At 47.5% G+C, this 18,343-nt stretch overlaps 1 protein-coding gene across 1 annotated transcript; it reads right to left on the bottom strand.

Moving 5' to 3' along the window:
* Positions 1-5,604: 5,604 nt before the first annotated feature.
* On the bottom strand, positions 5,605-7,477 carry LOC103651015 (aspartic proteinase PCS1). Its single transcript, XM_020551160.3, has one exon. The coding sequence runs from the start codon at positions 7,297-7,299 to the stop codon at positions 5,965-5,967; it is 1,335 nt and encodes a 444-aa protein (XP_020406749.1). The 5' UTR covers positions 7,300-7,477; the 3' UTR covers positions 5,605-5,964.
* Positions 7,478-18,343: the final 10,866 nt, after the last annotated feature.

Below are 18,343 nucleotides of genomic sequence, written 5' to 3'. Positions count from 1 at the left end.
GCCAGGCTCACGTCCCATCCAGGGACAGCAAGAGAGCCTCCTCCCACGGCGTGAAGACGGTGCGCCCGTGATCCGTTCCTCGAACGGCTCGCGCACGCGCAACGACCGCCCCGCCAACCACTCGCCCCGTCGCATTAACTCCGCGGCGGGACAGGCGGCGCTTCTGACAGGAGAAGCGGACGACGCTTCGCCTTCGCCGTAATAACCGCGCCAAAAAAGGTACGCCACGTCGTTCGATTTTGTATCCTTTCCCCTTTTTCCTCTTTCTCTATCTCTTGCAACAGGGACCGGGAAAGGGGGATACCCCGAAAAGGATCCTTCCCTGTGAAGGAACCGGGCTCCGAGCCCCCCTACTGATCAGAGGTTCGAAGGCTGGCCCTCCGAAGGGTTCAACGGTCGCCTCAGATCGTGTGGGCCCGACACCCACTACTGGTCAGGGGTTCGAAGGCCGGCCCCCCGAAGGGCTCCATGGCCGCCTCAGGCTACTCGGGCTCCGCGCCCATTACTGATCAGAGGTTCGAAGGCTGGCCCCCGAAGGGTTCACAGTCGCCTCAGACGCCGAGCGAGGGATGACCAGGGGTACGTTCGATACATAACCGAGGCTCGGGCTGCGCTCCCGAGGTACCCTAGGACATTTCCAAGACCAGCGGGAGCGATCTTGTAACGGAATCCCATCGGAGGGAGGCATCGAGCCCTCGGACCCCGTCGCCAGGGGACCGGGTCCGGCAGATCACCCGCAGGTACTTTTGGGCGTGCCTCTGGGCCCCTAGCCGACCCCCAACGAACGGGGCACGGACGTCCACTCGGATTACCCGCTTGCAGCTCACCGGAGACACCATGTTCGGTGCCCATCGAGGGTAACATGGCGCACTCCCCCCTCCTCCTTGCGGAAAGGCGACGTAGGGGCGTATGCAAAAAGTCGAGTCTGTCCCTGATCGTCCTCTCGCCCTGTGCAGAGGCTCGGGGGCTGCTCTCGCAAACCCGGCTCCGGCCGAACCGTTGACAGCGTCAACATACCAGCCCGAGAACTTGGGCCCCGACCGTGCACCCGGGCTACGGCCAGTTCGCATGAGGGAACGACCAGACCAGCCGAAGCGTTACGCAAGGCATTAAGACCTCGAAGGAGTGAAACCACTCCTCCGAGGCCTCGGGGGCTACACCCGGCGGGTGCGCTCGCGCGCACCCACCGGAATGAAATGCAACCGAGGAAGGCTGGTCCCCTTGCAAAAAAGTGCGACGAAAGCCTCCAAGCGAGTGCTAACACTCCCTTCGAGGCTCGGGGGCTACTGTCGGGGACCATAATTAGGGGTACCCTCAAGACGCCTAATTCTCAGCTGGTAACCCCCATCAGCATAAAGCTGCAGAGGCCTGATGGGTGCGATTAAGTCAGGGATCAGTCCATACGAGTGACTCGATCACGCTTCACCCGAGCCTAGCCTCGGACTCGGGCAGCCGACCTCGAGGGACTTCCGTCTCGCCCGAGGCCCCCCTTTTAACGGCGGACACATCTCCGGCTCGCCCGAGGCCTTGGCTTCGCTAAGAAGCAACCCTGACTAAATCGCCGCACCGACTGACCGAGTTGCAGGGGCATTTAACGCAAAGGTGGCCTGACACCTCTATCCTGACGCGCGCCCCCCGGCAGAGCCGAAGTGACCGTCGTCACTCCGCTGCTCCACTGACCGGTCTGACAGAAGGACAGCGCCGCCTGCGCCACTCCGACTGCGGTGCCACTCGACAGAGTGAGTCTGACAGGCAGTCAGGCCTCGCCAGGGGTGCCATAGGGAACTCCGCTCCGCCCGACCCCAGGGCTCGGACTCGGGCTAAGACCCGGAAGACGGCGAACTCCGCTCCGCCCGACCCCAGGGCTCGGACTCGGGCTAAGACCCGGAAGACGGCGAACTCCGCTCCGCCCGACCCCAGGGCTCGGACTCGGGCTAAGACCCGGAAGACGGCGAACTCCGCTTCGCCCGACCCCAGGGCTCGGACTCGGGCTAAGACCCGGAAGACGGCGAACTCCGCTCCGCCCGACCCTAGGGCTCGGGCTCGGCCCCGGAAGACGACGAACTCCGCCTCGCCCGACCCGAGGGCTCGGACTCCGCCCTGGCCTCTGCCGAACGACTTCCGCCTCGCCCGACCCGGAGGCTCGGACTCGGCCTCGGCAACGGAAGACAGATTCGACCCCAGCTTCGGAGGAGCCCCCACGTCGCCCGGCCTCGGGCGCGGGCCCGCCACGTCAACAGGGAGCGCCATCACCACTCTACCCCGAGCCGACTTGGGCCGCAGAGAACAAGACCGGTGTCCCATCTGACCAGCTCCGCTAGATAGGCAATGATGGTGCCTCCCTAGCTCCATGACGGCGTCGGCTCTCAGCTCTCTTACGGAAGCAGGTGGACGTCAGCAAGGACTCGACCGCTCCGACAGCTGTCCTTCCGCCAAGCTCCGTTGCTCCTCCGACAGCCACGACATCACGCCAGCAGGGTGCCAAGATCTCTCCGGCTGCCACATTGGCATGTACTTAGGGCGCTAGCTCTCCCTCCGCTAGACACGTAGCACTCTGCTACACCCCTCATTGTACACTTGGATCCTCTCCTTACGACTATAAAAGGAAGGACCAGGGCCTTCTTGAAAAAGGTTGGCCGCGCGGGACCGAGGACGGGACAGGCGCTCTCTTGGGGCCGCTCGCTTCCCTCACCCGCGTGGACGCTTGTAACCCCCCTACTGCAAGCGCACCCGACCTGGGCGCGGGACGAACACGAAGGCCGCGGGACTTCCACCTCTCTCACGCCCGTCTCCGGCCACCTCGCCTCTCCCCCCTTCGCGCTCGCCCACGCGCTCGACCCATCTGGGCTGGGGCACGCAGCACACTCACTCGTCGGCTTAGGGACCCCCCGGTCTCGAAACGCCGACAATATCCTTAGTGGAAGCTTTTTAAATTATTCAAAATAATGCAAGAATGACCCTTAAGATTTTTATGCTAAATAGCATGAGACTTGGGGGCTATACCCAATGGATACACTTCACAAAAAAAGTGTGCACTATTAGAAGCAAAATTTAAAGAGCACTTTATGGCTTATCTTAAGAAGGTACTCAGACACTGCTTGATTCTACTTGACAATGACCTAAAGATTCAAGAAGACTTCAAAGTTCAACCATAAAAAGCTCAGGAGCTTGTTGGATCAAGCTCCTAGGGCTTTCCCATAGGATCCGACAAGGAGATGGACCAGCCCACGTACAACCAAGAAGACATAAAACAATGTACTCCCTCTGTTCCTTAATATATGTCGTCCGTTAGTATAAATTTAAACTACTAGGCGACAAATAAAAAGAAACGGAGGGAGTATCATGGTTTATTAGACAAGTAACTATCTTTATTATAAGATTCGAACTCTTTCATCTTAACTGACTTGGAATAGAATCGTGCTCATGTCCTTTGGACTACATAAAGAGAGGCAAGTGTACTCCTCATATAACTCATCATACAATGCAATCGAATGGAAGATAATCCAACATACATGGCATTGGATATTACACTTTATAATGGCTTGAACTTGTCTATATCGTTGTCTCTATCATCATCGAGTTTGGTTTCTTGTCAAATCCTATCAATCCTTACTTCGAGTAACCCTATAGTAGTATCGCGTTTTTCATACACAGAGACAACCTGAATCTATTCTTTTTCTCAACCTAAAACGTACACACTGTTAACCCTAATTATGATTCTAGCCGGTAGGAGCAAGTAGTGTGAATGGTTAGAATAGAAAGTGAATTTATTTTATGCCCAAATCGTCATCCCAGATGGTAGGGGAAATCAAGTTGTGCGAATATATCGACAACTAGCTCATTCATCCTAATCTATGCTACAACGAAAGCAAAAGTAGATCTAATCTACTAGGCATAAGAAAAATGGCACATTATACACTAGCAAGTCTACGATGTTCAACTAAGGTAAGATATGAATAAAGGATCATAAATTGTTGTCACTAGATATGCAACAGTGGAATAAGAACACGACGATATAGTGGAAGTACTTATACATCCTCCTATATCAGCAACGACAACATGTTTACCTGTGCTTGCTTCTCATGTTCCTTATTGATCAACTGCAACATCTGCATGGTACTAACACCACTGCAACATTTCAAACGGTATTCACTGGATAAAAACACCGCAACTGCGGTGTACTAACACCGCGCCTAGCGGGAGAACATGTCGGTCGGTCCTAACTCACGAGCCCTTTCGTACTTTGTATGTAGAGACCTTTGTTGATGACGTTTTATTCTAAAAACTCAATAATATTCTTATAAAACATAGTTGCCCCTTGTCATATAATACTATAACCAACTTAAACTAAAACCCTTTGGAGCATTTATCATGCACATCTTATGGATAATCACTGTCGGAATTTGGCTCTTTACCGAGTACCAAATATTTTGCCGAGTGTTTTTTTCGGGCACTCGACAAAGAAGCTCTTTGCCGAGTGCCACGCAAAAAATCCTCGGTAAAAGGAAACACTCGGCGAGAGCTTCTTTACCGAGTGCTTTTTTGACACTAGGAAAAGACAATTTAAAAATCACATTTTAAAGCAGTAAATTAATTCAAATGAAAAGGTTTTCAACTACAAATTTGTATAACTCATCATGATGTACAATTTATATTTTGAACATTTCTTTATATGACAAAACTTTTCATTTGAAGTCATCTTGTCAACGAAAACTACGTCTCAATTTAAAAAAAATTAAAATTTGAATTTTGAAAACGACCTTGAAAGAAAAAACTACCAACATAAAAGTTGTAGGTATTGAAGAGTTATGAAACTTTGTAGTTGACAATGTTTTGGTTTGAAACCATCTTGTCATGCAAAACTAAGTTTGAATTTTAAAATTTGAATTTTTCTAACTATCTCGAATGGAAAAACCACCAAAATAAAAGTTGTAGGTCTTAAAATGTAATAAAACTTTGTGATTGACAATTTTTTGATTTGAAATCATCTTATAATTGAAATTTTTGTGTGAATTTTTCAAATTTGAAATTCAAATTTTGTAAATGTCCTCGGATGTAGAAACTATCAAAATAGAACTTGTAGATCTCGAAAAGTTATGCAACTTTATAGTTGATCACATTTTCAAATGAATTTATTTAGTACCTTAAATAATCAAATTACTCTCGATTTATTATAGTAAATGATGAATGAAATTGTAATATAGACATAATTGATGTATTATTGTAGTATTAGAGGTGATTTTGCGCGAGAGAGAGGTTGCGAGTTTGAATCTCACTATTTACAAAACATTTAAATTTGATTTAAAATAATAGTGAAAATGATAGGGCGATGGGTATGGTAATAGGTAGTGGTTGGAGAGTTGTTTCTATGATTAAAAAAATGTTGTGTTGTTTTTTGGATTTTTCGATTTTTAATTTGCCAAGTGACTTTTTTTGCCGAGTGTTTTTCGACACTCAGCAAAGTCTTTGCCGAGTATCAAAAAAAATACTCGGCAAAGAATCCATTGCCGATAAAATGTATGCGGAGTGTAACAATCGGCAGAGACTTTGCCGAGTGTATTAGACACTCGGCAAAGAACATGATTCAGGTAGTGAATGTACATGGCACGTTAAGTTGATAATATACAACAAGCTAATATTTACATACAATATACAGCAGTACAGTAGTACACCACTACTTAGATCATGTTAAATCACTACGTGTTCAGTAAAATAAAGAAGCACAACACTGCACTACACTTACTTTACAGTTTACGCTAAACATCGTACATGCCACACGCACGATCAAGGTTATGCAAGTTTTCCTTCCTCACATGAAAAAAAAAGATAAACAAGTTCCAAACTTAGAAACGTTTGGCAGGTTAAAAATCGACTTTTCTGTCAACTTGTTTATCAAGGTTATGGCCACTGGAGTCTGGAGGAACAAACCCCCGAGCCAGAGCGGTTACGGTTCGCCAGGCAGCGTCACAACATCAGGCCGAGCCGCTCGCTGGCGACGTCGCACTTGACAGGCGCGATCCCGACGCGACCGCGCTCCAGGTCGTACTCGACCCACAGGTTCATCTGGTGGTGGTGCCCGATCACGTACGCCGTCAGGGGCACCATGTCCGCGTTCCCGAACGTTAGGCACCACACGCCGTCGGCTCCCCGGCGCTCGCCGGGGACCTTGTACAGCAGCCTGTCCCCGGCCACCGACATCTCCGCGCCATTGAACAGCAGGGTCACGGGCGGGAGCCTCGCCGACGGCGGCGGGCGCCCCGCTGGCACGCGGAAGCAGGTGTCGAGCGCTTCTTGGAATGCAAAGCTGGGGTCGCCGAGCGCGGGGAGGAGGGGCTTCGTTTGTTTCAAGAACTCGGCTTTCAGGGCGGAGTATGCATCCCCGAGGAGGAAGGTGAACTGCGTGCCGGAGTCCACCATCGTCTGCCCTGCGCCGGTGTGGTCCGGCGCGAGCACCGACGCCGGGATCGGCAGGGGCTTGCCGCCGACGCGGATGCCGAGGAGCTGGACAGAGTAGGCCACGCGGTCGAAGTAGGGGAGCGGCAGGGTGGGCTGATACAGCGGCGTGTAGTTGAGCGGCAGAAAGGGGAGGTCGCTGTGGCCGAGGAGCAGCACGCCGGCGTCGTCCCGGTCGGAGATGCAGTACGAGAAGCGGCGCGTGCTGGCCTGCGTCACAAAGGAGAGCGTGCCCCTGTTCATGCCCAGCAGCCCGGCCGTCGCGACACCGTCGGGGGAGGAGTCATACGCGGTGGACATGCACCCGAACGCGGACCGCAGCGGCGGCGCGTCGCCGACGGCGAAAACGTCGGTGGCGAGCGCGCCGTCGGAGGTGGACCCGTCCGCGTAGGACAGCGACACGCTGCACTGGCGCGAGGCCCCGTCGCAGGACGGCGGCGCCGGCAGGTCCCGGGAGCTGCACTGCGCGGAGCCGCAGGGCACGGCGGCGAACGTGGCCGAGTCCCTCGGGCGGAACGACTCGCCCATGGCGCTGGCAGCGCCGGCGCTGCCCTGGCGCCCCGTCGCGCAGAGCAGCCAGGAGAGCTCGCTGCCGGTGTCGAACACCATAGTGACGTTCTGCGGCGGCTTGCCGACGGCGAGCGAGACGGTGAGGCTGACGTTGTGGTGGAAGCGCAGCTTGCTCGGCGGCCGCGGCAGCGCCCCCGCCGGCACCTGCCGCGCCCGCAGCGGGAACACACGAGGCTTCGCGCCCGGGCTCTGCGGCTCGGCCTCGACGGCGACAGACCACGGCCGCGACACGGGGGCGAGAAAGATGAGGAGACAAACAAGCAGCGGAGGCGGCATGGTGGTGATGTGATGGCGACCTGCGGTGCGGCCGGGGGCCTATGCGCGCATGTGACGCGAGGGTGGTGATGGGTTCTTGGGTTGGATTCGTGCGTGGGGTTTCCGTTTCGGCCGGCTCGGGGTGGATTTTATGGAGGTGGCGCGCGCGCAGTGCAGCACTGCAGCAGTGCCACAGTGGTCAGTGGAGGGCCGAAGGGTGGTGACGCGGAGGGACGGGATGGGATTGCCGGATGGGGGCGAGGGGGGCAGCCGGGGAGGGACGCGTCACGCGTCCCTGTCGCAGGGACGAAGCACGGAACAGCCGGATTCTTCTACCTGTCGTCTTGTGGTTTCCGTACTGGGGAGCGCGAGCTAGACTGGTCACGGATACGTATAGCTTCCTACCACTCTTGCAGTGTTTTTATTTTACATTTTTCCTACCTTGCTCAGACGATTTTTTACCACGAGAGTCCGTGACTATTCAGAAAAGCCGCTAGTAGTGATTACATACACCACTAATCCAATGACTATTCTATGTCGACGGAAAAGAAGACTGCGTATGAACTTTTAATATTTCAGGCCCCTGTTAAATAACAACTGGCTAAGCATTGGTGCCGATTGATAAATACTTTTCACCAATATTTTTTATTAAAATACAAATGAACTTTTAATATATTTATATTTTTGTAAAGGTACTTTTTAAAATAAGTAGGTGCATATGACTATTAGGTTTCAAAACTAAATAATAAATTGGTTACTTGTAGTTAAAGTTTTATAAGTTTAAAACAACTTATAATTTGGACTTGAGTATGGCGTGCTCGTGCGTGTGGTGTGGACGCAGCTAGAGATGGTCAAACGGGCCGCCTGACCCGGCCCGTTTTGGGCTTGACCTGTCAAGCACGGTTAGAAAATTGGACCGGGGCTTTTAAGCTCGTGAGCTCGATTCCATGTCCGAGCCCGGCCCACAGTGGGCCTAAACGGGCCGGGTCGACCCGTTTAGCACGAAAAACGGGTCGAAAAGCGTGCTAAGCGGGCCGGTAAGCAAGTTTTAGTGCAAAAAAGCGGGTTTGACGGACTTAGAGGTAAACGAGTCGTGTCGGGCTAGCCCACCATGCCTAGTTTTCTATCCGAGCCCGGTCCGCTTATTCGTGTTGGGCCAGACCGAGCCTAAAAGTTCCCTATGCTTGGAACAGGATCTGGATGTCGCCTAGAGGGGGGGTGAATAGGCGAATAATAATTAATCACTTTATAACTGGAAATTCTTACTCTACTCGAAGACTGGATTGCAGTGGAATGAAGGACCCTTCGAGTAGGTTGCAACAGAATTGAAGTTCCTGTCTTAAAATACCCTGGGCTTGGAGTCTATTTCAACTCCTTCCTCCGTTTGCTCAGATCTGTCAGTATGACAGATAGAGCCTTCCACTATGTTGAGTTGGGTTACAACAAAGCCGCGGCTGCTTACAATCTTCTTGACAGCACTCCGGCAGAGTAACAATGCGCTCAAGACTTTGCTCTAGCTCTTTGCAGCACCTCTCCACTCTCTAAAGGCTTATAACTTTGCCTTCACACAAACTAGAGAGATTTACACAAGAGGGAGAGAGAGAATCGATCCGAGTGATGTATACAATTGTTGGCTGCACTTGTGTTATTGTTTGAGGCGCCTAGGGGTCCCTTTTATAGCCCCAAATGGCCTAGGAGCCGTTAGAGCTTCATTTGGAAGCTCCCAGCCTTCCCTGATTGCGGGTGCACCGGACTGTCCGGTGGCGCACCGGACAGTGAACAGTAACGGATCTGATTGACAGTTTCCTTCTCTAAAACAGATAGCCATTGGTGCACCGGACAGGTTACTATTCACTGTCCTGTGCACCGGACAGGTCACTATTCACTGTCCTGTGCACCGGACACAGCTACTATTCACTGTCCTGTGCACCGGACGCTGCGACTATTCACTGTCCTGTGCACCGGACGCTGCGACTATTCACTGTCCTGTGCACCGGACACAGTTACTATTCACTGTCCTGTGCACCGGACAGAGTTACTATTCACTGTCCTGTGCACCGGACAGCTACTATTCACTGTCCTGTGCACCAGCCAACAGCACACTAAGTGCTTTTTCCTCCGTTCTTTCTCCGTTTGACTTCAACTTTTGGGAGGATTTTCCTGAGACTTAAACAAACACATTTAGAGTATAATCCAATTGATTTAGTCCTAGAAACTTACATCTTTCTTGTTCTTCTCCTAGCTTTTCTGTTTCTCCTCCAGCAGAGCTCAGAATGGTACTTTCTCTACAGAAAGAGTTAGAGAGCAAACCAAAGCACCAAACTTGTAGTAAGAGGTGTATGCAAAATGGTTGAACACTCAAACCTTACATACTTAACTTTTTTCATCGTTTTACCCAATTTGGCTTGTTTGAGGTCGATGTTGGACTCTAAACCATCAAGTCAACTTGACTTGATCTAGATTGACATATCTGAGCCCCAACCCCCGTTCACTTCTCGAGCTTGATCTTGAGCCTTATGTAGTGATCCTTGATGCACCATAAGTCTTCTTAACTCGATCAACCTTGACTTTGCAAGTCTTCTTCTTCACCCCTGGCTTTGGGTTCCTGGTCTCCTTGACCTTCTCCCGTGCACTCGATACCTCGAAGCTCTTCATGCCTCCATCCTTGGCTTGATCGGTTGTCTCTGAGTTACGCACACCAAGTCTCACTTAAGCAATGTCCATCTTACTTGTGATGTCCATTATCTATAGATAATCCAGTCTTTGGACCATCACACTTGTTCACTTGTGTTGAACCCTGTTAGCTTTGCATTAAGCACCTGTTCAACACTTAGCACACTTGTTAGTCCTTTAATTGGGTTGTCATCCAAACCACCAAAACCCACAAGAGAGCTTTCAATCTCCCCCTTTTTGGTGATTGATGGCAACACAATTAAAGCTTACACAACAATAAGATTTAAAGCACAAATTTGAATTCTAAGTTTATAGAATGCTCCCCCTAAATATGTGCTTACATTAAAATCTTAACTTTGGCCTTAAATGCCAAAATGCACATACTTAGGCTAATTCGAAGCATTGCTACACCTTAGCACCTGTGGGATGCATTGTGTGAAGAATCAAACCGTGATGCATATAACACACAAATGCACAGAATCAGAGTTAAACACCAATTAAATAAATATACCATAGGAATATCAACCTACCACTATTCACCATTAAGATACCGATTTAAAGCGCCAGAACCACATGAATATCTATCACAGGATAAACACAGTAGATACCAATTGATTCATATCAATGGAAGCACTAATTTTGCATTATCACCATATAATACAACAAGAAGCATATGATAAGTATTATCAACAAACTAACACATTTTTCTTTAAGATCAAAGGAACTCAAGGAAACCCCTTTGAGTCCTTTAGCACACAAAAAATTAATCTTCACCCTTAAGATAAGCTTTCCTCTCAGGTCGAGGTAAGCTTTAATGCACAAATTCTCCCCCTTTGACATCAAACACCAAAACCATATTCAAGCAAGAACATAGGATGATGTCAAGGGACAGCAGGGTATTAAGCAGGGAAAATGCAACACTCTAACATTACTCCCCCTTACACATTAAACATATGCAACACAAGCATTGGAGAAAAATTAAGGTACAAATACGCAAAAAGGTCAATACCTCCTTTTGTTCCTTTACCATGTTATGGTGTACTTTCCATCTAAGTAGGCGGAGTTCCTTTTGTCATCAATTCAAGATTTCCATCTTGAAAGTTTTATCTCTAGGGAGCTCCTTTACACTTATGTCTGATCCTTTATCCTGACCTTTTCTTGTTGCTAAGATACAAAACTTAGAACAAGTTATAGTATTGTGGCACAAGATGAAGCTTCTATTCTAGTGATTACCAAAAGATACCAATTGAAGCACACTACCAAGGCTACCAATTGAAAAATCGTCACTGTCATAGCTCCATGATATTTAAAGATAAGCATCTAGGATCACCAACTATTATAGAGCACGAGCAACCTTTAAATACGTAATTACTCACAACTTTAGATACCAATTACTCGACTTGTGGAGGTACTAAAGTCCTGATCGCTCCATTTCTTGCTCATCTTCCCTTTTCCACCTTGAGACTATATAGGATCACTCAAAAAACAGTTAGTCTCAAAAGACACAAGTTATGTGTGCTCCCCCTAAAGTTGTGCATCAAGTATTTGAATGACTTGCACCTTGCACATTCTAGCATCCTCAGAAGTAAAGGGGAAACATACCTTGGTCTAGGCATAATATATCAATTACATCACAAAAAGATACCAATTGAATAGATGAGATAATACAACTTATGACTAGTGGAAACAATGCATGCCTCGTGATATATAACATTTAAAAACACCAAGGCACGCTTCACACATGATGATCATTGCAACACATATACCAATTGAAAAACGACAAGATCATACATATAAAGCACAATGTCTAAGCACACCATGATTAAGAAGTATTTTCTTAGGTACACCAAAGGAAACAACATTTTAAAGCATAAAGCACCTAAGCCAAGATACTACCAATTGAAAGGCAAGAACATAGCTATGATCACAATCAACGGAACTTCAAGATATTCAATGAAATTGCATAGTTCCATTCTCCATACCTTTGCCTTTTACCTGAATGCCATGAGATTCATTCTTTTAGGTAGTGTGTAGTGAGAGCACCTGTTGTCACCAATTTAGGGCTCCTTTTGCTCATGCACCTCATAGCTCGAGAGGGTGCATTAGAGTCACAACATGGATTTCTTGTTTTGGTATACACAGATTACCAAGACAAAGTAATCATGTGAACATGGACTAAACAAAACTATCATGCTTGCACATAGGTTAATCATTAAAAAAACACATAGCATGACTTACAAAAAGATACATGTTTATCCACATACACTAAGAGAGTTAATCATGGTGGATATATCAAATGAAAAGCTACCCATTGAATGATTCAAGAGATATTCCCTATAAAGCACACAGTTACGATTAAGCAAGCATGATTATGATCTTGAAAATCATGGATCATTAATTGAAAGATATTCAACACAAGCAATCTCAAAACCATAACTACTCCAAGGATAGGTATAGCACGACAATCCAACTTAAAAGCAATGCTGATTAGAAATAATGCACTTAAGATACACGGGTACCGTCCTTTGGAGAGCAAGTTGCAGATTCTCATCAAAGTCCTTCGCTTGATTCACCAATAATGATCAAGGACATCTACAACTTATTTAACTCGAGATGAACATGGGATTAGTATTGCACAATAATTCAACCTTGGGTCAATAAATAGACATTAAAATTGATAGCTTAAGCATAGAGTTTGAATTAACCATCTTAAGCTCTCCTAGGGTCTCCAGTCCATCTCGAGGCACCTGCATGGTCTAGTTGGCACGGTTTGGTACCCATCTCGAGATGGGTCCATAACGTTCATCTAAAAGGGCCTTTGGTACCCAAATAGCAGTTGTGCTAGTTCTAGGTGATCTCATTACTGATCTAGCACAAGTGTATGATTTGGGTCTCCTAAGCGAATAAGATTGAGATAAATTTACTTGTTTAGGAACCTTACCCTTCTTACATACCTTGGGTAGATGACCATGCTCACCACACATGTAGCAGAAGCGTCGCTCAACCTGACTTGACACTTGTTGTTTGTCTTTTTGCTTAGTGAGGGTCTTTTTGCTACACAATTTAGGCCTCCTTGCCATTGTGCCTCAGCATGGATGCACTCGTTTCTCAAATTGGTGGTGCCAAAGTATCAAGAAAGTGGAGAAGAGTCTAAGAAAAGGTCTTAATTCCTTGATCATTTTGGTTGCTTGGGAGATTTGGAAGCACCGTAATGCTTGTGTTTTTGAGGGGGTTGTGCCCTGCACCCAGCGAGTTCAGAGTGCTGTGATTGAGGAGGGCAACGTCTGGTGTTTGGCTGGTGCATCAGCTCTGCAGGACCTCCTGCTGCGCCAGCTCCCTAGGGGACCTTAGCAGTTTTCCTGCTGGTAGTCGTTTTTGGTCGGGTTGTTACCTTGTGTGTGTGTGGTGCGTTGTGTTATTGCCGGAGGGGTCTCGGCCTAGGGGCCTTTGTAATTAGGGGTTGACAAGTCTTGTCTCTCCTATGTTCTTTTTTTCTTCTTAATTTAATGACACGCAGCTCTCCTGCGTTTGTTCAAAAAAAAAAGAGGGTCATCTTGGAGGGTGCACGTCTTTGATTCTTCATGAGCGGACATGAAGTGATCATATGGTCCTTATCGTTGCATCCAAAGCATCTCCTCATTCCTTCATCCTTGTCTTTGTGTGGACAAGACGCAATGAAGTGACCTAATTCCTTGCACTTGAAGCACCTCATTTTTCCTCTTCCCTTTTTGCTCTTGGATGACATAGAGAGATGATCAGTGCAAACAACATGACTAATTGAATTTTTACCTTTTTCCTTGTTCATGTTGATTTCTTCATTTATTGCTTTAGGAACATCCTTCTTATGGAGTTTAACACTTGCTGCGGTTTCTCCCGTCTCAAGCTTCTTCACCACGCGTCCGTGGATATCTTGAGGAGGTTGAGCAATGCGTCTTCTCCTTAGTTGCTTTGCTTTCTTGTTCCTTTCTTTTGATCCTGCAGCTTGATGCTCATTCAAAAATTTGCTTTCTTTTGAGCAACAGGGGTTAGCACATGGTGATATATTATCTAAATGTGCACATATGCAAGAATGAGGTTCACATGAATTTAAGTTTGAAATTACAACTTCATGAGCAACATTAAGCATGATATGGTCATCAACTAATTCATTATGAGAATAAGATAGCATATCATATTTTTCACTTAGAGCAAGTTTTTCTAAATTTATCATTTCTACTTGACTCTTAAGCATAGAATTCTCAGTTTTAAGTTGAGCAACATCAGATAATACATCATGATTATTTCTTTGCTCAAATAAAATAGATTCATACCGTTGGACCAAATTATCATGAGAGCACTTTAGCTCCTCATGTTCTTTGGTCATCTTCTCCAGGCTGTCGTTGGTTTTGATGAGAGTCTCCTCTAGCCTGAGAAGCGTCTCGCCTTGTTCCTTGTTCCTACTCAACAACTTAACCAAGAGCACTTTGTCTTCTTTGTTGAGATTGGTGTAGAACCGGCGAATCTCCTCTTCTTCCACATCACCGGTCTCATTTTCCCTGTCATTATTATTAGTGGAAGCAATACAGGAAAATGTACCTTGTGGTGATGAAGACTCATCCTCGCTATCATCCTCATATTCCTCCTCATCATCGCTTTCGTCTCCACTATCATTGTTAGCAATAAGACATTTATAACTAGTGGAAGACAAACCTGTCGGTGAGGTGGATTCATCGTTTGGTTGCCATCGTTTTTCCTCTCCCTTTGAAAGGTTAGTACCACAAGCAACATAGGGAGTAGAAGTAGTACAATTGGACTCAGAATATTTTACTTTAATTCTAGTCCATAGATCATGAGCATCAACAAATAAATCACTATCACTACTCATGATGGCAAAATAAGCACCTCTAGAAAGAGAGTCAACTAAGATGTTGCAAGCATGGTGATTAAGAGATAGTGAGAGCACCTAGAGGGGGGGGTGAATAGGTGATCCTGTAAAAACTTAAACTTAAGCCACAAAAACTTGTTAAGGGTTAGTACAAGTATGGCCAAGTGGCTAGAGTGAAGTCTCAACAAAACACAGTACCACAAGAGAATCAAGCACAGAGTGACACAGTGGTTTTATCCCGTGGTTCGGCCAAGACCAACGCTTGCCTACTCCACGTTGTGGCGTCCCAACGGACGAGGGTTGCAATCAACCCCTCTCAAGCGGTCCAAAGACCCACTTGAATACCACGGTGTTTTGTTTTCCTTTCACTATCCCGTTTGCAAGGAATCTCCACAAATTGGAGTCTCTTGCCCTTACAAGTATATGATCACAAATGAAACACAGAGTAAGGGAGGGAAGCAACACACACAAATCCACAGCAAAAGCGCACACACACGGCCAAGAATCGAGCTCACAAGACTATCTCAGAGTTCTCACTTAGAACAGAGCTCGAATCACTTAGAAACACAAACGAATGCGCAGAGACTTAGTGTGGATGATCAAGAATGCTCAAAGGTTGCTTGTGTGTCTCCTCCATGCGCCTAGGGGCTCCTTTTATAGCCCCAAGGCAGCTAGGAGCCGTTGAGAGCAAATCCGGAAGGCCATCCTTGCCTTCTGTCGTCGGGGGCACCGGACAGTCCGGTGCACACCGGACACTGTCCGGTGCCCGATTTGTTTCCTTAAACGGCGAAGACGACCGTTGCAGACCGTTGGCAGATCTGGCGCTGTTGGCGCACCGGACATGTCCGGTGCACACCGGACAGTCCGGTGCCGTCTTCCGACCGTTGGCTCGGCCACGTGTCGCGCGCCGATCGCGCGGCCGACCGTTGGCCCGGCCGACCGTTGGCTCACCGGACAGTCCGGTGCACACCGGACAGTCCGGTGAATTTTAGCCGTACGCCGCCGGCCAATTTCCCGAGAGCGGCCAGTTCGAGTCGCGCCAGCCTGGCGCACCGGACACTGTCCGGTGCACACCGGACAGTCCGGTGCTCCAGACCGAGCGGTCTTGGCAGCACACAGCCAAGTCCCTTCTCCTTTTCTCTATTCTTCTTCTTTCTGTTTCTAACACTTAGACAAATATATTAGTACTTAAAACCAATGTACTAAGGCTTAGAAACATACCTTTACTTCATGATTTTCACCTTGTTCATCCATGTACATAAATTCCCAATTAAGCACATGTGTTGGCACTCAATCACCAAAATACATAGAAATGGCCCAAGGGCACATTTCCCTTTCAATCTCCCCCTTTTTGGTGATTTATGCCAACACAACATAAAGCAACTAGAACAAGTGCAAAATCACTTTAAATAAAAACTCAAATTGGTTTTATTCAATTTTGGCATATATGGATCATCCTTTGCCACCACTTGGTTTGTTTTTGCAAATCAAACTCAAATCTCTATCTCTAAGTCAAACACACATGTTGAAGTATAAAGAGAGTCATTCCAAAAGAGATTGATCAAAGATTTCAAAAACTCCCCCTATTTCCCATAATCAATACTTCTCCCCACAAGAAACCAATTATTGACAAGAGAGACAACATAAGAATTTTGACAAACCAAAAATTCTATTCTACTATTTTCAAAATCTCTCAAGTGGTAGCTGATCCATTTATTGCTTTGGCCTTTATTTTCTCCCCCTTTGGCATCAAGCACCAAAATGGGATCAATTTGTGGCCCTTTAACCCCATTGCCTTACCAAAATCTTCAATTAAGAGCAAATGGCAATGAGAGTTCATGAGATGAACTTGGAATTAGTTACCCTCTCATCGGAGTGCAGTGGAAGTCTTTCATGGTCCAAGTCCACCTTTCCCTTTCAATCCTCCTTCGAGACTAAATCATCAAACTCAAGCATATGGTTAGTCTCAAAGGGTCAAGTTGTAACACATCTCCCCCTAAACATGTGCATCACTTTGCAACGGACTTGTGAGGTCCAGGGAGTGTTTGTACAACTTGAGCACCATAATAAGCAACAAAATGCAGAATGAACATGATCAAAGGCATAAACACATGTATGCTACAATTCAATCCAAGTTCCGCGAATCTAAGATATTTAGCTCACTACGCAGCCTGCAAAAGGTCTTCTCATCTAGAGGCTTGGTAAAGATATCGGCTAGCTGGTTCTCGGTGCTAACATGAAACACTTCGATATCCCCCTTTTGCTGGTGGTCTCTCAAAAAGTGATGCCGGATGTCTATGTGCTTTGTGCGGCTGTGCTCAACAGGATTCTCCGCCATGCGGATAGCACTCTCATTGTCACATAGGAGTGGGACTTTGCTCAGATTGTAGCCAAAGTCCCGGAGGGTTTGCCTCATCCAAAGTAGTTGCGCGCAACACTGACCTGCGGCAACGTACTCGGCCTCAGCGGTGGATAGGGCAACGGATGTTTGTTTCTTAGAATTCCATGACACCAGGGACCTTCCTAAGAATTGGCACGTCCCCGATGTACTCTTCCTATCGACCTTACATCCAGCATAGTCGGAGTCAGAGTATCCAACTAAGTCAAAGGTAGACCCCTTTGGATACCAGAGCCCGAAGCAAGGCGTAGCAACCAAATATCTAAGAATTCGCTTCACCGCCACTAAGTGACACTCCTTAGGATCGGATTGAAATCTAGCACACATGCATACGCTAAGCATAATATCCGGTCTACTAGCACATAAATAAAGCAAAGAACCTATCATTGACCGGTATGCTTTTTGATCAACGGACTTACCTCCTTTGTTGAGGTCGGTGTGTCCGTCGGTCCCCATCGGAGTCTTTGCGGGCTTGGCGTCCTTCATCCCAAACCGCTTTAGCAGATCTTGCGTGTACTTCGTTTGGGAGATGAAGGTGCCGTCCTTGAGTTGCTTCACTTGGAACCCAAGGAAGTAGTTCAACTCGCCCATCATCGACATCTCGAATTTCTGCGTCATCACCCTGCTGAACTCTTCACAAGACTTTTGGTTAGTAGAACCAAATATTATGTCATCAACATAAATTTGGCACACAAACAAATCACCATCACATGTCTTTGTAAAAAGAGTTGGATCGGCTTTCCCAACCTTGAAAGCATTAGCAATTAGAAAGTCTCTAAGGCATTCATACCATGCTCTTGGGGCTTGCTTAAGTCCATAGAGCGCCTTAGAGAGCTTACACACATGGTCGGGGTACCGTTCATCCTCGAAGCCAGGGGGTTGCTCCACGTACACCTCCTCCTTGATTGGCCCGTTGAGGAAAGCGCTCTTCACATCCATTTGGAACAACCTGAAAGAATGGTGAGCGGCATATGCTAGCAAGATTCGAATTGACTCTAGCCTAGCCACAGGAGCAAAAGTCTCCTCAAAATCCAAACCTGCGACTTGGGCATAACCTTTTGCCACAAGTCGAGCCTTGTTCCTCGTCACCACCTCGTGCTCGTCCTGTTTGTTGCGGAACACCCACTTGG

Source organism: Zea mays, chromosome 3 (genome assembly GCF_902167145.1).
Source record: "Zea mays cultivar B73 chromosome 3, Zm-B73-REFERENCE-NAM-5.0, whole genome shotgun sequence".
NCBI lineage: Eukaryota > Viridiplantae > Streptophyta > Magnoliopsida > Poales > Poaceae > Zea > Zea mays.
The sequence above is the reverse complement of the archived record's forward strand: the minus strand, read 5'-3'. Positions and strand labels throughout refer to the sequence as shown.

Bases quoted from the DNA above. Each gene is read 5' to 3' on its own strand.
- LOC103651015 (XM_020551160.3), bottom strand. From the start codon at position 7,299: ATGCCGCCTCCGCTGCTTGTTTGTCTCCTCATCTTTCTCGCCCCCGTG.